General features: G+C 46.4%; 1 protein-coding gene across 9 annotated transcripts in view; it reads right to left on the bottom strand.

The window, feature by feature from the left end:
• The window catches only part of ITPR1 (inositol 1,4,5-trisphosphate receptor type 1), a 327143-nt gene that overhangs the window by 4932 nt on the left and 298473 nt on the right, over positions 1–23738 (bottom strand). For all 9 annotated transcript variants that reach the window (XM_013054016.2, XM_004738411.3, XM_004738412.3 and 6 more), the window contains 2 exons: positions 22321–22481; positions 3963–4124 (listed from right to left, as the gene is read on the bottom strand). In XM_013054016.2, the coding sequence (XP_012909470.1) occupies positions 3963–4124; positions 22321–22481 (323 nt within the window). The remainder of the gene's footprint in view (positions 1–3962; positions 4125–22320; positions 22482–23738) is intronic.

Below are 23738 nucleotides of genomic sequence, written 5' to 3'. Positions count from 1 at the left end.
CGCACTGAGTTGATCCCTAATACTCTGTCCCTCTCTGTAGCTCTGGCAGTGCACTTCGGAGGCCTCTGTGGCCTCACTCTCTCCCAGAGATCAGGCTGACTAAACTGCTCTCCTCCTTTTCCAGTCTGCTCATGCCTCCATTACATACTTACAGGGCTGAATTCTCCGTTTACAGTTTACTGATTCGCTTCCCACTCTAGACTGTTGAGTATAGAAGAACAGGTTCTGTTCATCTTTGCGACCCAGTACCGAGGGCTGCACCTTGCACATCTATTTCACAAGTGGTGGTTCAAAGAATGAACTGAATTAACCAGAACATAGTGCCATTCCTGGAGCATGCCATGCATTTTCATGCCTTTGCTCATGCTGATTCCTTTCCTGGGATGCCCCCCCTGCTGCATTCCTCTGCCAGCTCAGAAGTCACCTACTTGTACAGGCTCTACTCCTTCCTCACTCCCAGCCACACACAGGACCCAGTGCCGCCTCTGTGCTACCATCAAGCTGTCTTCCTATCTTGAGTGGGTTGTACAATTTTCCACACTGTATCATATCGTCAGAGGTCTGTATGCCTGTCTTTCTTGCTAGATTATGGGACCCTAGAGGGCAGTGGTTATCTTAGTCCCCCTTTGAGGTTCCAGAACAGGGTAGGGGACAGAGGCACTCAGTAAGGTTTAACATTCAATTTTCTAACTGTAAGGCAATTATTTTAATCTTCTGTTATTCCTCCCTCTCTTAAGCAGTTAATGTTCACAAGATAACCATCTTGCATGAAAAGTGCCAAACACACTGGAACATGCTAATGTGATCTGGATTTTCAAACACTTTTGTATTCCTAACAGCATGTAAGGGTTACTGTCTCATAGGAAGCCAGTCACATTTTCAGTAAAGTGAAGCCTCTTCGATATTTGCTCTTTTGCATTATGAAGAAAACATGCAAAAAAAAAAAAAATGTAGGTTCTTACATCAGTTCTCCTCCTTGGAATAAGAATGTAAGAGAATCACATTTAGTATTCAGAATCTCTTGGGAGGGGAAACTTCAAGATGAGATTCATCATTAACACTTAGAATAGCAATTCTAATCAACTGTTCTTGGCAATAGTAGGAAAAGTGACACCACCAACCAGGTTTTTAACTTCTAACCTTGACAAGAACTTTTTCTCCTCAAATTGGTATTTTAAGAAAACCACTACCAAGGGCGCCTGGGTGGCTCAGTGGGTTGGGCCGCTGCCTTCGGCTCAGGTCATGATCTCAGAGTCCTGAGATCGAGTCCCGCATCGGGCTCTCTGCTCAGCAGAAAGCCTGCTTCCCTCTCTCTCTCTCTCTCTGGCTGCCTCTCCGTCTACTTGTGATTTCTCTCTGTCAAATTAATAAAAATAAAATCTTTAAAAAAAAAAAAAAAAAAAAAAAAAAAAAAAAAAAAAAACCACTACCAAAGAGGTCAATAGCAGTACAAATTAAAACCAAAGACATTCACATTTATAAACTATCATTGCTCTATTCTGCTTTTTTGGACCAGAAGATTGAAAAAATAGCTCAGTGATGAAGCAATTTATGTGTTTCCCAGCACTTTTACCAGTGAATGGTATTCTTTCATAGCAGTTTTAAAAAATATCTATCACAGAGTTTCTTGCTCATTAATCATTTGTAGGCTTTTATTTTTTAATTCAAAAAGGTTTTTTTCTTCAGAGGGTAGGAATTCTTACAATTGCCATTTAAGAACCAGCAACTCTCTACCATATCTGCCTGATTTCTTATGCAGAACAATTCAAGAAATTTTTATGATTGCTATTACACCAAATTTAGTAAAACTGAAAAATTTTTAGTAAGTTGATTCTTAAACAAATGGCTTTAAAGCTTTGTTAAAGGTTACATAATCAGAAAAAATGCTGACTAATTCCTTTTGAAAGAAACACATTTCCCCCAATAAAAGCAGCTGTGCTGAGTTTTTCCTGGGCACCTTAAAACCCAAGCAGATCAATCCTGGTAAAGGCACTAGAGATTATATTACTGGTTTCCTGGTACTTCTTTTTAGTTTATAGTGTCTTCCAAGATAAAATGGTTCATATTCATTCAGAGGGGAACGTTAAGACAAAAAATGTAGAAAGGGCCCAAACCAAGCAGTTTAAACCATACTGGCTTTAATGTCACTTAATGAACCCTAGTCCTTACGCAATGAATATTTACATATTTTGTTTAAGCTGAAATTGAGGCTTAACGGGAACAGTTCTACCTTGTATTTTAACAATGCCAAGTTTCTACTACGTACAGCTGTGTAACATGGCCGTGAAGGTATCCTCCACAGGGCTCAAGTGTGGGAGGCAACCTCGGAAACTTTAAGGCTCTTAAAAAAAAATGAGTAAGAATTTAAACAGCCAATCTGAAAGGCAAACCAAGGTACAGTGACAAAACAAATGAAAACAAAAATACGTACGACAAACAAAAATCAAACCCACACAGGAGGATCAGGCACTGTCCTAGAGAGTTGGAGAAGCTTCCCAGGAGCCTTTTGTACACCTCGGTGCTCTCATCAGTACGAAGAGGGAGTGAAGAGGGAGGACCTCTGTGGTCTCAGATGCCCTCCTTCACCTCGGATGCCTTCTGCAAATTCCTCAGCTCACCTCACTCCTGTGACCATTTTAATGAGAGCTCAACAGTTCCTTTAGTGAAGTCTGTCTTAGATCAGTTTCTGGAAGGTTTTTTAAAACCTCCGATTTAACTAAGATTCTTGCGGGTTGTTGATGTTAGGTGGCCACCAAGCTCAAGCACTAGAGACAGCCTTCATAAATAAGCCTTTCTGTTGTCATTAGTCTTTTTTGTTTGCATCTTAATAAAAGTCAAAGAAAAGAACTTTGAGACCAAATGGTGTATGTGGGGGTATGGTTTGGAATAATTCAGTTGGGAAAGATAATTCAAAGTAGATTGTTAAAATTGCTCTGAAGACCACTGCCAAGAAGAGTTTATTCTAGACAGGGTATTCACTAGCTGTGTACCTATGAGTAAAAAATCACCTGTAGGTCTGCCTTGCCACTTACCTCCAGGGCAGCCTTGCCTGACAACTTTTGCCATGCACAATTTATAATCTTGTCTGTGGAGCTGATTAAAACACTCAGAAACCCGTCCAGGATGCTGACCTGTTCCCAAGTCTGTGCCGATTATCCTGTCAGCTTTGGTACAGCAGTTGCTCACCGCGCCCGCCCCCCCCCCCCCCACCGGCATCCTGTCACTGCAATAACTACCCAGTGACTGTTCATTGTAAAGGGATCAAAAGGAAGAAAAACAGTACATAGAGTTTGGTACAAATCTTAAGAGTTTGGTACCCCCTCCTTAACTTCCTTCAAGTGGCAAGTGTTTACCTTAGGGATAGAGAGCAGGATGGAGCGGTACTTGTGCAGACTATTATGCTCTGTGGGAGCAGGGTTAGGTCTAGATTGTGGGTTCATCCCCAGCACCTGGCATAATGCCTGGACTACGATGGCCACTCAGTACAGATTTGGCCAATGAATGAACCAAAAGGAGTTTTCGCACAAGTATGGCTTATCCTGGGATGCTGAATTTAAGTATCTCGAGTGAAGAGTTGATAGATCTGAGGGCCAGAAAGCAAAACCAGAAATAGCTTTTAATCTGTAAGTAAAGTAAAAAGAGTATAGCTTTACAGGTCCTGTTTTCTGTACAGCCCTTCACTGAAGTCATTTGCATTCTCCCATTTTCTGGTTTTGTTATAATACTAGCAGCACTGAAAGTAGTGTTATGGGTTTACCCTATAAAAGGGCAGTGAAGGGGACTGGAGGGGAAATGGGGAGACTAGGTGACTTTGTTCTCTGTGCCCTGGGTTCCCTTTCTACATCCACGTGAGGGAAACGTCCGCCTTAACATGAGCACTAGTAATTTTGCCTCAGCAAATCTGGTGTGTCTGGTAGTGGTGTGTGTGTGGTTAGGGGGCAGATGGGTTATCTTTTCTTTACCTGATCCTTTAATTCTGACAGCTGGCCGGAAAGGTTAGTGACCAGCTTCATGGTGGACTCCAGCTTCTCCTGCAGGTTCCTTAGCTCATTCTGCTCTCCTTCAGAGTCACTGCTGACCAAGGACATGGCTCTCATCCTGGGGAACCAGTCAAGGTTTCTTTCCTAGAATCCACATTAAAAAAAGAAAAAGAAAAAGTCATTTCTGGAAATAGAGACAAGAAAGGCAATCCCAGGGGTGCCTGAGTGGCTCAGAAGGTTAAGCCTTTGCCTTCGGCTCAGGTCATGATCTCAGGGTCCTGGGATGGAGCCCCGCATCGGGCTCTCTGCTCAGCGAGGATCTGCTTCCACCTCTCTCTGTATCTGCCTCTCTGCCTACTTGTAATCTGTCTCTCAAACAAATGAATCTTTAAAAAAAAAAGGCAATCTCACCATGCTATCTTTTCTTTGTGACATCTTTTATAAGGCTATCTCTGTTGTTACTTCTGAATTGATGTGCCATGCCTTTTAAAAAACCATTTAGTGAATATCTTTTTTTTTTTTAAGTGAATGTCTTTTTAAATTTTTTTTTTTTCAAAGATTTTATTTGTCAGAGAGAGAGAGAGCACACAAGCTGGAGGAGTGGCAGGCAGAGGGAGAAACAGGCTCCCCTCCGAGCAAGGAGCCTGATGTGGGACTCAATCCCAGAACCCTGGGATCATGACCTGAGCGGAAGGCAGACGCTTAACCAGCTGAGCCACGTAGGTGCCCCTTAATTGAATATCACTGAATTCTCTCAATTCTTAGAAATCACTTTTGACCTAAATATGGTGCCTGGTGAGGGACTGGGGGAGTGCACACCTGGGTGGCTCTGGCAGTTAAGATTCTGGCTCTTGTTTTCTACTCAGGTCATGATCCTCGGGTCTTAAGACTGAGTCCTGTCTTAGGCTCTGTGCTTAGCGAGGAGCCTACTTGAGACTCCCCCCCCCCCCCCAACCAACTCAGGTGCTTTCTCTCTCAAAAATAAATACATAAAATCTTAAAAAAACAAAAAACTAAATACAGGGGAAAGGGTAGGTTTCTGAACAACTTCCCTAATCTATAAATAGGAATGCAGCCACTGCATTACATGGCTAATGAGTGGTGGGTGGCAAAATATATAGAACATAAAATTTTCCATTGAAGTCACTTTTAGCTGTACATTTCGGCGGCACAAAGTGCAGTCACACTGTTGTGTAACCATCGCCACCCTCTACTCCTCGGGAACTTTGTTCGTCTTCCCCATCTGAAACTCCATCCCCATTCAACACTAACTCTCTCACCCCTGCCAACCACCATTCTATTTGCTGTCTCTGTGAATCCGACTGCTCTAGATACCTCATACTGTGCTGTGTATTTTTAAAAAGCATTATACTTGGAAAATCATTTGCAAACACTCTGGAAGTGAAATGAATTTTGAGATCCCAAGTGTTCAGGCATTTACCGGATATGCGTATGTATGCTTTCACTTGGTAGGGGATGATCAGGAGGCTGAAAATGGGGAATGGGCTTCTTGTTCAGTTTCCCTCATTGTCAGCTTTTGGAAATACTGCTCTATTCTTGTTTCCTTTTCCTTCCAGTTTGACATCATTGATAGGTGCTATCGGTTGGTGTAAGAAAGGCCCATTCAGTCTCCATCCTTTCTTTTGATATCTACAGCTTATACCTGAAAATAGTTTTTCTCACCACTGGTTAACCAAAGGGCCAAGACTCCTCTTCCTATCTTTCTTGTACCCACAAATGCCTTTTTCCTAAAAAGTATGCATTGTGTATAAGTTCTGTACAGGGAGGCAGGAATGAACAGTAAAAGCTAATCAGCACAAGTTAAGGGGGAAAGTGCTCAAGTTCACATCTATCTGGTGTCATTTCTGACTGGGACCATTTTGATCTCCTCAAAATCAACCATAACTGACATTCTAACACAAATCTTGCCCATCCCCTTACCCCCTGCCAGTATGCCAGCACACCCTCCCCCCGCTATATTGCTAATGTGTATACACCAGAGGTCAGCAAAATTTTTCTATACAGTATTTTCTGATAGCAAATATCTTTGGCTTTGTGGACCATATGGTCTGTCACAATGACTCTGCTACTATAACCTGAAAACAAGCCACAGGCAATACATGAATGAGTGTAGCTGTGTTCCAATAAAACTTTATTTACAAATGCTGGTGGCAGCAGCCTGGGTTTGGCCCATAGGCTAGAGTTTTGCCAACCTCTGTCATAAAATAGAAGGCATCAACATACTTAGAGTCAGATACAAAATCCCACAAGACATGTCTAAATGTTAAAAAGCAACCAAGACAGTCTAGCAATATTGAAGCCAAATGAGAACTAGTTGAGATTGAAAAATATTATGGGGGGTGCGTGGGTGGCTCAGTCATTAAGCATTTGCCGTTGGCTCAGGTCAGGATCCCAGAGTCCCAGGATTGAGCCCTGCGTTGGGCTCCCTACTCAGTGGGAAGCCTTCTCCCTCTCACAGTTCCCCTGTTTATGTTCCCTCTCTGGCTCTGTCAAATAAATAAAATCTTTAAAAAAAAATATTACACGAATAAGGCAGACCACACTGGCAACGTGACATCACTCCTACTTTAGAGTGTTGGCTTAAAATATCTGGGGAATCTGTAAGTAGGAACTCACTAGCCCTTTAGCATCTTGAGTGCAGAAACCACCTTAGTGCAGTAACCAGAAAACGGCAGACACTTGCTAAGTATTTGTGGAAGGGAGGAATGATAAACCATCTCTATTTCCTGCATGAGCCCTCAGAGAAAATGATTAAATGGTGAACCTCAGTTGTTTAGAATAACTGCCGGAGGAGAAAATGATGATCTCTACCTTCCTGTACCAAATACCCTATGATCAGCACTTCACATGTGTAAGCCCATATTCATTTTGACCAATTTCCCACCACAGTGTAATGGGCAAAAACACCATTCAATGAAATACTCCATTTCAAAGATGACCGACCTAAAAATTTAAGGTGTTCCCATGTCTGTAGTCCGTTTTCTGCTGAGTGTCTACAGCAAAGCAGAGGAGAACAGACATTTGAAAACATTTAGCTTGGTGTTGCCACTGAAAGGCAGCAAAGGTAACCTGTCACTGATTATATTCACTGCTCTTGAGTCAGTCCTTCAGATATAGTCATACCTTCCCACCGAAGAAACATCCCTTGTTCAGTGTCTGTCCAAATCTAAGGGAGGAATGAACCGAACTGCTCAGAAGAGGGTACCTACAGGGGACGAGTGGCTGGGGGTTACTCGCACTGGGGCGAAGCAGCCCATGTTGGGCTGAGGGAGGGTGTGGGCCCGGCTGGTGAAACTGTGAGCCGTGCATTGGCAAAGCACGAATGCACTAGGATCACAGAGCACGAGGCCGGCCCAGCAGTGAGAGGCCTCACCTGTCCACAGGCACTGCTCTCAATTTTTGCAGACTGACAGCCCCCCACTCCCACTGCCAGGAGAACAGCTTGAAGAGGAAAGATCCAGCATCCTATTTACACTGTACGGCTTGGAAGAGCAGAGAGACACACCATCGATTGGGACGTGACAGAATGTCATGCCAAGAAGGAGTTCAGAGATCATGGTCACAGTTGTATGTGTGGTGCAGAAAACTAAGCTCTGAAAGGGAAAGTCACTTGTCCCTCCCTAGGGGGAGGGACCTAACAAATTCTCTTGTTTCACAGAGGGGCCCCCAAAAATATGTGGTGCTGATGAATTATAAACTGCTATTATTGAGTTTATTTCGGGGTGAAATATTTGCTAGTTCTTTGGATTCTAATCAAAAGTATAAGCATTATTTTAGTTCCCTGGAAGGAAATATTTTAAAAACAACGTATATTCAACATCTGCTTCAGGGGCACTCCTTGTGTGCATGGTGCTGAGGATTCAGCAGTCAGCCAGCCAGGCCGCCCCTGCCCCCACCCCGCCACGCTGCCTCCTGGACCTCTTTCAACTGGAAATGGCTTTCAAACCCAAGTATGAGATAGGGTTCCTGCCATCACAGCACCTGTTGTTAATGAGTGGACAGACATTTAAAAAGGAGAAAAATGCTATAAAGCAGGTTCTGCTCTGTCAAATGAATGGCAGAGAGTAGGGCCACAGAACGGACCAGCAGTGATGACGGCTGACTGGAGCTCTCCTGGGGAAAGCCATGGCCCCACAGGAGGGTTGGGGCTTGGCCAAACTAAAGGCAGCATCAGGGCATTCTCAACCAAGGGGGGTGGCACAGGGAAGAAACCAGTTTGCCTGGAGTGGGGGATGAAGGCCTACAGGTAGAGGCAGCTCAGACTGTAGAATGCTGTAGAAGAGACTAAAGTGTGGGATAGGCGCAGGAAACAGTAACCAGGCGCAGAATGAAGAGGGCCTGGGTCAGCTGGCTGGCCGAGAGGAGGAGGAGGAGAGGTGACCTGGAGTCCCTATAGGCCTGCCTGATGAGATGCAGAGAGAGGGACAGATGCAAACCACTTCAGCGGTAGGGCAGTGAGCATTCTCCTGTAGCTGCTTCACTACCAATGTGCAAGTTAATGGGAAACGGCCTCATCCCGTTTGAGAATGCATCTGAAATCTAGCTCTCAAATCTTGCGATGTTCCTTTGCTTAGCAAACCCCCCATAAAATAGAAAACACAGATTTCCAAACAGAGTACGCATTAATGAAGTCTTCAAAAGAGTACAGAAAACTGATGCAAGAGTCTACACATAGCTTAAAGCTCAAGCAATAATTTCTTTTCTCTGTTCCAATAGCAAGTAACCAAACGACCACAGATTCCCACCTTCTTTCATGATCTATTCGAACAAATGCAAAATGCACAGACTTCACTTAACAATTGTTTATTGAACATTTCTAATTTCTGTGCCTGGCCTCGGGCTGAGTGCTGAGGGTCTCATGACAAGCAAGACCAGGTCCCTGCCCCAGGTGCTTCAGCGCAGACTGTGGTCATGGGGCAGTCACTTCTGAGGGGCTCCCGACTGGTGACTGCCTAATGAGTACCTGCTGGATGAATGGATGGGGTCCATCAGAGTAAGGATGGCCGCTACTGGCATCTGTGCTCCTCATCTCAATGGCTAAGAAGATGCACTCAGATCTCCTTTGTCTTTGCTTTACTTGTGCTTCTCTGCATGAGATACCTGTAATCCTAGGGCAGGAAGGCCTGGCCCGGAAGTACATAACACCAGACAGAAAAGAATGCATCTTTTTTCCATTTCATTCGATGGTAAATTATTTAAAAATATTTTAATATTAAAATAGGCCCGAAAACTGCACATGAAACGGAATCAAATTTTAAAAATAGAATTAAAAAATAAATCCATGATTTAAAGGAAATGTCATATTTGCCCGAGGCTACTTTGGGCCATAAACTCTCATCCTAGGGCTGAAGCTTCATTCTCCAGCTCAGGAGAGTCCTTCAGTGCTGAGCTGGGAAAGGAGTTCTCGTCTAGATATTTACTGGCTACCACCATACAGGTTCTCCCCCAGTGCTTTCCTTAGACTCTAATATTTAACAATGAGACCTAAAGTGGAGGAATCCCACTAAAATCCTAAAGCATAGGAAACCAGCTCAACTGCAGAAATGCAAGTATTCTGGATGGCATGTATTATTATTATGTATTATTGTATGTATTATTAGCTTTTCTGTGCTGAGGTAGGTAAATCCCCAAATCTGAGCTCCTCAGTGTTGCCAGTATTTTAATTAAATAATCTTCCTGGGCTGTTAAGTCAAATCTCAAATTACCAAGGAGTACCTACTGGTTAAAATTAACTAGCAATTCTAGCCAAACTGTTCTCTCAGCTTCCATTTGATTTTGTACCCAGCACAGTAGGAAAAGCTTTGCTGCAGGATGAAAGGTCGCTCACTGACAGGATCCCCCATCTATAGAGAATCTGAATCTTGAAGGGAAGATGTTTAGACTCTCCCAATTACTAGTATAGGAGCAGAGAGAACACCTGAATCCAGTGCCTTCGTACCTAACTTTCCAATGAGATGCTATGCTTGCTTGAGTGCTACTGGACTCCAGTGAAGCTGGCTGTATACGGCTCTCCAGCTAGTAGTGTTTGCAGAATCCTGCCTCTACGTGTACTAAAGATCGAAACCATGTCTCAGTGTTTTGGCTTCTGCGTTTCTTGAGAAAATCATCTACAGCTATGGCATTCTGTCTATAGACGAATTCAGCGTGTGTGTGTGTGTGTGTGTGTGTGTGTGTGTTTAGGGAGGTGGCTTTGGGGGAGGCTGTGGGTTCACCAAGCGTCTGTCAGTAGCATCTGTCACTCTGGGTCTGAGACATCCCTCTGTGCTTCCCTGGCTCTCCTTGCTGCTGGCATGTCGCATACCAATGTCATTAGGCACTGTCTGCCCTGGTCCTCCTGCAATCCAGCCAGGGCAGTTCCCGTCACAGCAAGCGCTTCCTCTGTCAGAGCAGACAAACTGACTGAAGCCACAGCCGGAAGCAGGCTGACCACAAGTGCTAAAGTTCTGGTTAGTTCTTTTCTAGGTAAAGTTGGAAAAGTCCCTGCAAAGGCAAACATTGAAGTTTTAGACACGGGGGCGGTACTGACCTCTTGAAATGTCCTTGACTGGAAAGAAGGAGGGTGTGTGTGTGTGTAGTGTGTGTGTGTGTGTGTGTGTGTGTGTGAGAGAGAGAGAGAGAGAGAGAGAGACGGAGAGACAGAGAGGAGGAGGAGAGGAAGTTGGATTGTATGATGCAAATGCTAATCATTCTGAGAAGAGGTTTTTTTTCTTCTTCCCAGGTTCAACTGAAGAAGCTGTTCTAAGAAAGATGACTGAGGTAATCAGTCACCTTCCTCAGAGAAAGTCCACTCAGGTAGAATTTTATTTACTATGTAAACAATGGAACATTTATTGCCGAATCCCTTGTTCCTTTATAGCTAAGCTAGAGAATTGAGATTTCTTGGTGGGGGGCATGAAAGTAAAAGAAATGGTCATGGGAGAGAAGATGGGTCCTGGATAAAGAGACCAGTGGCTTCTCTATCTCCTTCACAGCCCCGAGGAGAATCAAAAAGGTAAAGACTGTCCCTTTAACTCAGATGGCGTGTGTGTTTCTCTTTATTTTACCAAGCAGGATGACAAACCGGGTTTTCCCAGAAAGCCTGGGGATGCGCAGAGGATAGGAGTGACTAGGGAAGGGAGGAGGGCAGGGGAGATCTGAAGATCATCCTTAACTTTCCAAACGCAGGAATATAGGACACTTAGTAAACTTTAAATTTCTTGCCCCTTTTATGGATGGGGATAAGGTTATTTTTACTGAAGAAAACTAAAATAATTTACTTAAGAGCTCACCTTTGTAAGATCACAGCAAAAAACAAAACCCAGAATCTGTTTGTTGCTTTAGGTGACAAATGGTGATAATGATCTCTATGCTCAGTTAGTTTACAATTGCTCTTTATAGCAAATATTATACGCTAAAAACAAGTACACTAAGAAATGGATCCCAACTATGGACACGGTAAAGAGATCAGGGGTTGGGGAGAGGGAGGGATGAGGTGGAGCACAGAGGATTTTTAGAATGGTTAAACTACTATTTGCTGCTGTAATGGTGGATACATGTCATTATACATTTGTTAAAACCTGTAGAAGGTGTAACACCACGAGTGAGCCCCAAAGGAAACTCTGATCTATAGTTAATAGTAATCTATTTGTTCATCAACTGAAACAAATATACCAGAGTAAAAAATGTTAATAACGGGAAATTGTATATGTATGTGTGTTTGGGGGGGGGGGTTCAGGCAAGGAGGGATTATACAGGAACTCTGTGCTTTCTGCTGTTTTCATGTAAACCTAAAACTGCTTTAAAAAATAAACTTCATTAAAAACAATGTGTCCCAAATCTGGAATTTGTTGACCAGTCCCAAATCCAAGGATCTACTTCCCTCAGTTCCAAAGTACAGCGAACTCAAACCACATACAGCATCCCTACACTTTATAGGTGCCTTTCTACAACAGCCTGGTGACATTAATTCATAGGCAGGAAGAGGGATGGCCTGAATCAGGAGCTAAGGGCTTCAGGTCACAACGCCCCAGTGTTACAGGACAGCGTGCTAGGGAAGACGTCAGTTCACCGACCGGGGTCTCTGTTTCTGATTTTTTTTTTTTTTAAGATTTTATTTATTTATCAGAGAGAGAGGGGGAGAGAGCGAGCACAGGCAGACAGAATGGCAGGCAGAGGCAGAGGGAGAAGCAGGCTCCCTGCTGAGCAAGAAGCCCGATGTGGGACTTCATCCCAGGACGCTGGGATCATGACCTGAGCCGAAGGCAGCTGCTTAACCAATTGAGCCACCCAGGCGTCCCTCTGTTTCTGATTTTTGAGAAAGAGATCATGGGACTGCCACCATGGAACTATCATAAGGGTCAAATGGGTGTGAGAAAGTGTCCCAGAAGCTGGAAAGCATTATGCAAAAGAATTATAAATCAATGTCATCAGCCTAAGGTCACAAAGCTAGTCTAGAGTTGGCCCCAGGATGCAGACACTGACTGCAAGTGTAGTGCTTGACTTCCATGCTGGTTAGTTCCTTCCTTTCTGTGGGATTCCATGTTACAGAGATTTCTCTTTGACCAGTGCAGCCGCGTGAAGGTCACCCACAGTGCCCCCAACTTTAGGTGTCGGGGGGGGGGGTCTGCTCTTGAGCTCGGAATGACATTCCCCAACAGGCCACATTATATAATCGTCAGCTGGGCTGGAATGACCACTTACCCTTCCCAGACTCAGTTAATAGTTGTTCTTGGATGATACAGTGTAACAAAGACGGGCCCTTGCCAGTAGAGAGAACCGCACCCATTTCTGATGAAATCCCTAAGAAAAGCCAGCTGCAGAATCACTATTTTCAGTCATTCTAGGCCCTCAGGTGAAGTGATTTATGGGCCCCCTCGAGATTGAGAAAGCAGTGCCTGCCCCGCAGAGCGGCATGGCTGGGTACTTGGCACCTGGGGCTGCCAGGCAGAGGAAGCCAGAGGTCTCAGAAGAGGAAAGGTGGGGCTGGCAGCCACTCTCGGAGTGAGGCAGGGTTGGCCCAGTGGAGACTCCCAATAGAGAACAATTAGGGTAACTTGCCCTTCTCTTGAGCTGGTTCATGACATTTTGCTTACACAACTTCCGCTGCATTTTCAGTTAGCTAAGAAATCTACCAGAATGTTCCCAGAGGTTAGGTATGGGATTTTAGCAATTTCTGTTGGTTTTCCTCTATTCCTATCTGGATTTCATGACTTTTCAACTTTGATCTCTTAGTATCTTTAAGACAGTAATGGTTCTTGTTTTTTGGTAAGCCTGCTTAAACAGCTTTCCAAATTTCTTTGCTGTTTTTGCAGGAAAAGATACTTGGCATTTACCTTTGAACCTACAAACACATACACACCCGTTAGCCTCACTCCTAAGCTGCTTCACATATGACAGTGTTCCGCCGAACAGTGTTTCTCAGTCTGTGGGTTTCTATGCTGGCAAACTCTTGACTCAAGTGGTTTTACTGAAGGTCAGCCCTGCCTAGATAGACTCAAAGAAGAGAGGAGAAAGTCCTCTCTCTTACTGCTCACGGACTCCAGCCAGAGCTGGGAGCCAAGTCACCAGCACCGCCACACCACCATGGGGAAGAAAGGTGCCCCGCAGCTTGAGTTTTTCAGGGTGAGAGGTCATCAGCTGTTCCTCAGTCCTTCCAGATTCCCTGTTTTGTGCACCTGCCCCATGCACTCTGACCCTGAAGACCAACTCGAGTTTTCCCATAGGTCTCCCTCCTGACACCTACATCCGTGCTCTTGACAAAGACCCCCTTTAGTAGTTCACAAACTCCCACCAGCAATTTGAGAGTTGCTTCACTGACAGGTTACTCTAAATATGGTGTAAGAGACCCTGTGGTTCAACTTTCCTTTATAGGTGGTCACACCAAGGCCCTGAAAAGAAGTGGGTTTGTGAAAGGAGAAGCTGAGAGCCTTGTCCACCTGTGTAAACCGCCCCCCCACAGGACTGCACCTAAATACCAGTAGCTTTTGATTCCCACATTGCTTAGCAACACGCTCACAGGCCTCGTTACCAAGAGGCATCTTGGACTCCTGAGCATAGGTACGGTTGGTCCTTGAACATCATGGGGGTTCAGAGGCACTGACTCGCGCACAGCGAAAATCTGCGGAGAGCTTGTGACTCCCCAAAAACTTAACAATAGCCTACTGCTGATGGGAGTCAATAGTCAGCATATCTTGTATGTTCTATGCGTTGCATACTGTGTTCTTATAATCAAGTAAGCCATATCAGTTATGGTCAGTGTTTAGATTCCGGAGTAACGAAGGAGTTTCAAGTGCAGTTAGGGTGTCTGGGACCACAGGCAACAAGGCAGGCAGCCCAGTGGGGTCAACACTGGGGCAAGGAGCTGAAGGCGGGTCCAGCGTGTGACAGGGAGAAAAACACATTTTTGGAGTTACCATGTCTGCTGAGTTGGGGGAACTGTGTAAGCAAATATTTATGTACAGATACAGTGTGTACAGACATCCATGGACTAACTCACAGTGGGGAGACTAGCACTGGTGGCGAACGCAGACGCCGGTTGCCTCGATCCAACAGTTGGATTGATCCAACAGTTGCCTCGTACAACGCTCCAGACCTGCACGGGCTCACATACAGTCCCCTTGGGTAGACCTCAGTCCCTGTGCTCTAAGTTAGCACAGAAATTCCTCCCAGGCAGATTATGGCTCGGCTCCACTCACTGTTACCAACAAGTGCCCCACACACTCTCTGTGAAGGTCAGAATGTGGAAAATTCAGAGGACGGTGCAGACCCCGGGGTCCCAATGCCAAGTACTTCATGATAAGAAGAAGGCACCTGTGAAGTGCACAGCAGGATGAGGGGGCAACTTCAGAGCTTCTAGACTAGAGGGCAGAGCCTGTGATAAGCCTGGGCGGGGAAACATAAGCTCACCCTGTGCAGCTGCCACCGACAAGAACCCAAGCTCAAGTGCACAGGGTGGGGTGAAGCACGTCTGGCTGGCTGGGAGGCCAGTCCAGGGCTGCTGACACGCTGTTTCCAGCCACCAAAAAGCCAGCGCCAAATCCCTCTCTCCACGTCTCCCTTGCTCTGAGAGTCTTGAACTCTGCCACGGTGCCAGCTAACTTCAGAAAGCATGCTGGGAATCATACCGGAGCAGAGGGCCTCCCAGGCCAGATCCTCACGCACAGCTAAGTGCTTCTGGAGCCCAGGGGACATTTTAATCAAGGCGTGTGGCCCCCCAAGTCAGGCAAGAGAAGCTGATGATACAGCACTACCAGTGCTGAAATCTATGTCCCAGGAACTTCTCAAGGCCCTCCCTTCCTCCCGGCATCCTCACTGGAATTCCAGAATAAAAGTCCAAACCTGTTAACTGCCCATCTGCATGGAAGCAAGGGCTTTCCTGTCACTTTATCACAGCCAGGAGCCACCTGCCTGCCGGGCATATGGTGAAGCACAGATGAAGATGGGCAGGGGAGGTGGGTGCACAGCTTGCTGGCCAATCCTGCACTCTTAAGTCCTGCCTTCTAGGGACCCCCAAATTCTCACTGCCTGGGGCTGAGACCCTTCAAGTTGGCCGTGTCCAGGCAGACCTTCCCTTCTGGGCTCCTACCCCCGTCACTGCCGGCACCCCTCCCCTGCAGACTTCCAGGGCCTTGCTTTTATCGGATTAGGAAACACCAGTCATTCCTGCTGGGGGCGGGGGTTGTGTCCTGAGTGATTCCCTTTGGTCTCTTTACTCAGTTCCTCAGGGCAAAAAGCTCCACCCTCACTTTGGAAAGTGCCTGTCTGCAGACTTCCTAGCAGACTCTCTCTCGGGTCAAGAAAGGTGCAAGACTTGGGTCAGTTCCCCTTTTAAAAGAAGGCAGTGACTTGTAGGTAATTCAGTTCCCATTTTGATCTTTTGCCCTTGTTAACACATTGCTCTCTGACTGTGCTTGCTTCCCAGGTCTTTTTATCAAATACAGACTAACACAAGTGCTGAGGCCACATGCCCTATGGCTTTCGAATCTTCCTTATGGATGTTCAGTAGTGCTCTATTTGCTAAGAAAATATATTTGCTTGGAAAATTTACCCAAAAGGAATTTTCCAACCAAAAAGAGCTCTCTCTTTCATGGCTTTATTGATGCAAATGGACTAAGGCCTACAGAAAAGGCTTACAGAAAAGCGTTTTCCGGGAATGCAGGCTCCTGGACTGGGCCCTCCTCTCTGAAAAAAAGGCACTAATTTCTAAGAGCGTTTTCACTGGCTGCCATGATACTACCTTTGATTTGGAAAATTGTTTCTTTTGCTTTCTATACAACTAGTTTCTGAAGAGATCAAGTGAATTAATACAAGATGGAACAAACTGGAAAATCTCTAGTGGAACAGTGTGTGAGCACGAGACAGAGAGAGAGGGAGAAAGAGGGAGTGAGGGGGGAGGGAGAGAAGTCAAAAGCGGTCTATCTTCACTATGAGAAAAAGTCAGCACCAGGCTTAAAGGATGATGGATCAGACACTCTAATTATCAGGGAGTTCTAACTCTTGAGATGAGTCACCTGGGCGTGGAAGCCCGTCTGTCTATGGTTCTGGTGAATCTTCCTTCCCCTTTAACTTCGACAACTCTCCCCTCAAATAATGGCCACCGAAGGGAGTATCACTCCCTGTTCTAGGCTCAGGGGAGGGTAATGACGTTTCTCAGATCGTACCAAGTCAGAATTAACACCTACTTCAGATACACCCTATGCAAGAGTGGGCTCTCCCTTTCCCAAACTCTTGTCATTTTCTACAACCCCCAGTAGTACCCGACTCCAGGTGGCTGTGCTGGCGGCAGCTCAGAGATTTAACACGCGTCGAATGCCCAGAGCTACCAACTCGTTGATTTGTGCGTTAGCCAGTCAGCATCACCCAGGAGGCCCTCTCCCCCATCCTTCTCCCTACCCCAGTGGGGCCTTTGCTGGGCCTTGCGTCTTTGGATGGCGACTGGTTCTCCTGGGAGGTGAGCCAGTCCCAGGCAGGAAAACCGGATTCAGCCTGACCAAGGGTGGCATGTCCTTGACATGGAGGGTTGTAGGTGCGTGTGTCAGCCCCAGGGTGGGCTCTGATTCCGCAGACCTGCATGGGGTTCTCAGCTGCAGCCTTTCCAGCAAGGGGACCCTGGAGAAGCTGCTGCCCCTGGCTGGTCTTTAGTTTCCCATCTGTAAAATGGTAAGAGTGCCATCTACAAATGCTGTTCCCGGGATTAAACGGGACTGTGCATGCAAAACATTTATTTTAGTACATACTGATTAAACATGACCTATTATTAGCGTTATTATCCAATCTGTCATTGTTACAGCAAAGCACAGCCCGGTCCACTCCTCTGGAAGTAGCAGCCTACCCCTCGACACTAAGGCTGTGGTGGGAGGAGGTTTCCCCCAGCTGGCCCGGTAGTCAGTCAGTGTGCCCTCCTGGGGAAGAGAAGAGGCCAGAGCAGCTCCAGCTAGCAGGGGATGCCGAAATATGGACAAACAATAGTCCTTCTGACTACCCTGCCATTCACTCAGAAACATGCCTCTGAAAATAGAACTTTTTTTTTTCAAGGTAGCATTCTAAGATACTGAAGGAAAATCTATATTGCATTAGCAAAATAGATGCTATATATTTAAATTATAGTTTGGTCTTCTTTACTAACCTTCCTTCTTAATATTTCTGGAGTTTCTAACTTTCAAGAATAACTCAGTCTGCTTAGCAAATTAAGCCCTGGCTTTTCTCCTGAGCTTGACTGTCACAGAAAATTGGGCTGCTGAATCTTCAGTGGGAATCCTATATTTGATCTTTTATCTACAACATGCCCACTGTGCAGTATTTAAATCCCTTCAGGCAAAGATACGACTAATTTACCACTTATCCAGGTTAAATATACCTGATTGTATGGCCTATCAAATCATCGTCTATGGGCTAACATATTCTCATTTCAGTCAGCAGTAGAGAAAAGTCAAAGAATGCTCAATTATTGAAAAAGAGTGTGTGGTACATCAATTATCATGAAAATTTCAATGTAGTTTAGGGCTAATAAAACATTAATCATGAAGGCTACCACTAAAACTACATGGTAGCCCCCCAAATCCAGTGGCTATGGGGAGAGGAAGCTCGGGGGTTCTTCTCCTGCCCTGAGCTTCTGGGGCTAAGTGAGGTCACTCTGTAGTCACATTTCTCTGTAAGTACAGCCCTGTCTGGGGCCTGAGTCAACGAATGTGAGAGATTGCCTCTCCTGTCTGAGCTGCACTGTCTGCCCTGTACAGAGGCATGGGGAGCCCAAGCTCCCCCCAGCCATGACAGTAACAGCAACCGCTTCAGTCATGTGCGCGGAACCCAGGACAAACATGACAGCATCTCATCACAGAGAACCCAGGGGCCACTCCCCAAGTCATCCCAACTCCTGGTCGCGGGTAGTGACTGTGAATGGAGGCCACTGCTAAACACATGGATATGAGTCCCAAGTATTGAGGCCAGTTCCATGGAGAAAGAGTGAGAATGGCGACTTTGTCCTGCTCCAACATTTCAGAGCACTTAGAACATTTCACTTTAAGAGCGAGGAAGAAGCAGGAATTTTCCATGGGAGGAACTTCTTGGAGTCAAGATGCCCATTCTGACTTTTCTTAGCAACAGCGTGCCAACAGCCAAGACATCTTACACAGTCGTGAAGTGTAGGACACCGTGCCTGCGTCAGCTCTCTGTCAGCGCTGTGCTCCGCTTCCCTGCCGACTGCTCTGTCTGTTCATCTGGCCCTTCTGGCATCCACTCCCTGCCTCCTCGGGTGCCTACACCCCCACCTTCGTCCCCCACATTTACCTCATTCCCATCACCCAGTGGACACAGGAAGTGCTGCTAACCCCTATTCCCACACAGCAACTCAGGGGAGGGATGTCCCATGATGTCCTGGGGCTACATGGCTCCGAAGGAGCAGGGCCCAAACTCACATCTTGGATTCTTTGCCTTCAAACCCAAAGCTTGGGGAGTAAGGACCTCACGGTAGGCATGTGCCTGACCCTGGCTTTGCCAGAACAGTCCCATCTCTAATGAAAGAGAAGGCATGGCCAAAAGGAGAAAGAAGAGAACATACAATATTCTATTACATTTAGATGAAGATTAAATGTGGGTAAACATCTGGGTGCTGAGTTCTCTACTGCCATCTCTGGCAAGAAACTCACTGTCTCCATGTTTTTCTTGAGATGAAAGTCTATTTACCATCTCTGACACCACGATCTGCAGGGAGTCGTTTTCGGGCCTCTGTGAAGCTCTCTTCCTCCACCTGCCTGGGGCCTCTTCTGTTTGGTTCTTTTGGGTGGTCTAAGGGCAGCTGTTTCTTCACAGTTCTTAATGAGTCTCCAGGATCTTAATTCATGAGTGGAGGGACAGCTTAAAACCTCTAGCCTCTGGCTACTAGGCAAGAGGTGGTTTTCCTGAAAAACCCAAGTCCCAAAAAGCCTGTCTTGATTCCTTTTGGGACATGAAGCAAGCAAAAGGGTAGATGAATGCCCAGCTGACTTTTCCTTCCCTAACACTGTTAGCTGCCCCTCTCTCCTTGATCATGGAGTAACATGCCTTCTTAAAGAGATCCCCTGGCTTTTCCTCCCAGAAGCAGTGGGCAGGAGGCCTGCCTGCTCAGGAGGGATGTTGAAAAGAGCTCCTCTCTTGGCTGTGGCTGCCTCCACAGGGTATGACTGAATGGGTCTGCCACTGGGGCATGTGGCCTGCTCTCCTGCCACTCTGAGCTTCCCTGGGCTTCCAGCTGAACACCCCCAGTCTACCCTCCTGTGGCCAGTGTTCTCTGGGGAGTCGCCGGCAGGGATTCACCACTGAAAACAGTGTTGGCAAAGGCACTGCCTTTCAGCCAGGGGAGGGCATATCTCCCCCAGCCCTCACTAAGGGCACAAAACAGCTGGTTCCTCAGCAACCGGGACATTCACAGTTAAGAATTGTTTGATGCTACATATTTTTAGGCCTTTGGACAAGAAGTTCTTGTACAATTTAAGAATGATGTGGATGAGGAAAGCCCCCTGAATGCTGGGTTTTTCAAAGTGTCACCAAGCGATGGGCTCTGTGCAGGCTTGGTGGGAGGCTGGGGGTGACTTCTGGCTCTTAATCCTCACCAGGTGATTGCTCACAAGGCTCCTTTAAGTCTTCATGATTGAGACAGAAACCTTAAAGTGCACCAGAGTTTTCTGTGACAGTAAAGTAAGGTGATTAACAGAAAGCTTTAACAATGGCTCCTGTAGACTTGAAGATAGGGTACAAAAACTTTTGAGAGAAGCAAAGTGAAGGAGAAAAAGAATGTGTGACAAGAGTAAAAACCGGAGGTCATCTCCTCTAGCCATTACAGGACTTAGTGCAAGTGAAGGTATTTGTGTACGCAGACAGGTAGGTCTCTGTCCCACGAATGCTGGCCAAGTAGCTTCATTTGGCAATATCCACAATTGGAGGAAAAGAAGGGACAGGAGAGCTTTTCAGTTAATCTGTCCTGATCCTGCACACCTAACCAAAAATCGGCCCTGGCAAGCAACAGGAGCCCCAATTAACAACAGATCCTGCTCCCACCTGGCCCGGTGCTGCCAGCTGCCTCCCCGTCGGCTCCCTGGGCCGTGGTGCAGTCCCTGTCACTAACCCCGGGCTGGCACCCTGGTCCTCTCCTTCTGAGCTCTTCTTGGGCAGGCTACTTAACCCTGAGCCCGGCTTTGATCTGTAAGAGAGCACACCCAGCAGCCGCCTTCTGGAACTCCTGTCTTTTTTTCCTTCTGTTGATTTTTTCCCTCTTCTCCTTTTGCTCATCTATGACCCCGTCTCTCTTTCAAAGCCTCTTTAAAAGTCATCTCTACTGTAAAACCTCATCCATTTCTCTTTACCCTCAAAGTTTTCTCTGAATGGTTCCCCACCGAGGGTAATTTTATCACACAGTTCTAGATGTGAAAGTTTTGTAAGCCATAGAGTGCTCAACACCTAGATGTTATTAGGAATCCCTCTCCTCAGCACTCACATTACCAGTCCAAAGGCTCATTTCTTCAGTCGCATTGTTTTGTCCCTTCTGCTGGCTGCTCACTACTGCTCCAAGCATGACCCGGCAGCCAGCAGCTTCGGTGTCCAAGTCCTGACGGTGCCTGCTGAATCTGAATCCCAACTCCCTGCCTGTCCAGGTGAGTTCAATGTACATTAACATTTGAGAAGCACGGAATTCGACGTTAAGGACCTCAAGGGTACAGATGGCATGGAATTGCCAGAAAGCCCTCCAGAACCTGCAGAGACCTCTGAGCTGGTGTTATATGGGCGGCGACAGTCTTGTCGAACTTGCCCTCAAGAATATCGCCACGTGACCGGTGGTTTGCCAGCAATAAAGCTAAAAGCCTGCCTACGTCTGCTGCATATGAATGATGATATTTACAGGAACAGACGTCACCTGAGATTTCTTTATATTAAAAGCTCTAAAATCACATCTGCATAAAAAACACAGAAGGGTTCGTTTAGGATAACTCATTATCAGGCTGAGTGCTTAAGTCCTTGGCAACTGGAAGGAGAGTCAGTGAATTGCGTCGTCTCTCTTAAGAGTGAACGGCCCCCTCTCCCCAAAGCGAGCTCGTGTAAATCACAGAGGCTCCCTACCCTTCACAGCTGATGCCTCCTCACGTTACCAACGCTGCTGAACATTTTAATGAAGTTCAGAAACCACAGGTATGAAAGGACAGCTGGCCTGGGACTCCCACGGCCCACGTCTGGTGCCTCTGCAAAGTCCTGACTGAGAAGAGTACTCTGGAAACCTGGGGCAGCTTCCCCTCTTCCCAGGACACGGCGGTCACGCTCCCCATCAGCAAGATTAATTTGGGACTCCAATTGCTCTATCATATGATCCCTTCCTAATGATTAGCAAACCATCTCCCAGAAAGGCTAGGCCGAGGCCCAACAAATGAGCAAATAAACCAGGCTCAACACATTCCACCAACTGATCATCGTTTAACGTTCTCTCTTAGGGACCAGGTCTTATTTAAAGAGAAAAAAACAAAAGGCTCCATGAGGAAAAAAAAAAAAAAGAGGCTGAGTAGGTAGAGATGGGAAAGCGGGTTGTGGGGTTAGATCCAGGTTACAGCCCAGCCCCAGTTAGGTGGCCGTGGGCGAATCTCCTGGAGCCTCACTATTCCTCCTTTAAAAGGGGAATGATACCACCTGTTTGGTGCCTCTGCAGTTCACTTGAAAGGATGCACACAACGTTCTAGCGTCTAATACCTCACCCAGTCTAAGAGCTCGGTAGCCCAGGACACGTTAGATGTTCTTGCTCTGCTGTGCGACTGGCTCGCTGGCTCCCGCCCCGTGCTGCAGGCCCAGCCCCAGCGCGAGCTGCCTCCAGGAGCTTCCTGCTCACCTTGATCATTTCCGCCACGTAGCTCTCGGGCCCGGTGTACTCCGTGGAGTCCTTCACTTTCACCAGCACGATGAAGCACAGGTAGTGCCACATGTTGTGTTCTTCCTTGATGTGCTCTTCAAAGGTGACAGTCTTGTTGTCGAACTTGTCTCTCTCCAAGCCTACGGAGAGACAGAAAACCGCCGGCCCTAAGTGAGCAGCCACACAGAGCGGCAAACCCTGGGAGATGACCGCCCGCAGGGGAGGCTGCGGCTCTAGTCCCCTCTTTGTGCAGAGCTGGATTCCGTAGCCGCCTCCACGCAGTCCCTTTTACATCCCTGAAGGGAAACCCAGAGTGCAGGGGAGATGGACCTGGGTCTGCAGCCCACCTGGGCTCCCTCCCCGTCACTGTTTAGTTTCCACGTGCCCTAGTGGCCTTGTCAGGGAACAGGGTGGGGGGGGGGTGGCAGAGGGGTGAACTTTAAACACATTTTGAACTTTAGATGGTAAGTTAGTATTTTGCAGAGGTCTGGGCAAGCCATCGTAAAGCCAGTTTCTGTGGATTCCTGGATGGAGCAAGGAAATACATGATGTGTAACAGGAGCCACACTTCTCACTGTCAAAGAAGGGAGCCCAAATATGGAAAGGGACAAAGAGAAACACTGCAATGGTGAAATGGAATAAGAGATATGGGTATGAATTCATCCTTTTTCACATGTACGTAAAATTCAGTGCAGAAGTGTGTGGCATGTGATTATGTGCACACAAACCCTGCCGAGTGTGCAGGTACATGTCTACTCTCCTTCTGTGTCCTCATAAGCCCTGGGAGCAGGCACCCGGCAGCACGAATGCACACACCCCGTCCCCAGATCACAGCTTCCAAATGCCCTTCTTCATTAGAAAGAATCAGGGCTTTGTGGAAAAATGGGCGATGCCAGGGCTGGATCAGGGAGTTACAAGCTCAGCTTGAGCCTGGAATATCTCACAGCACTAAGAAAGGAAGGAAGTATATAAAAAATTGGGGTGACATGACAAAACAGAAACCAGCCTGAAGGGAAGGACACTTCTGGGGCATTCTGAGCATCCGAACAAATAATGACATTAAAGGATTATAACCCACTGGATTAAATAAAAATACAGGAATCCATGTTGTCATAAATACAAAAGTATTAATACATATAGTGTACTTACCTACACGAGAAGAGAAAGTTCTTTCTTAAAAAGCCAGTTAACAAATGTAGAAATCATAAAGTAAGAAAATCATCACTGGGCAGCCATCATAGTAAAAGAGCCAGTGGGCGTTAAAGCTAGCAGATTAATGTTTAATTTGAAGAATAATGGGATGTTTACATGGTCTCAGAATATCTCCTTATAAAATGATTCCCAACTACAAAGAGAAAAAACCCTAAGCTTTAGTGGAGAAACCTGGCAATTTCCAC

This window comes from Mustela putorius, unplaced genomic scaffold, assembly GCF_011764305.1.
Source record: "Mustela putorius furo isolate JIRA1106 unplaced genomic scaffold, ASM1176430v1.1 tig00003850_pilon_pilon_pilon, whole genome shotgun sequence".
NCBI lineage: Eukaryota > Metazoa > Chordata > Mammalia > Carnivora > Mustelidae > Mustela > Mustela putorius.
This window is presented reverse-complemented; position numbering and strand designations above follow the sequence as displayed.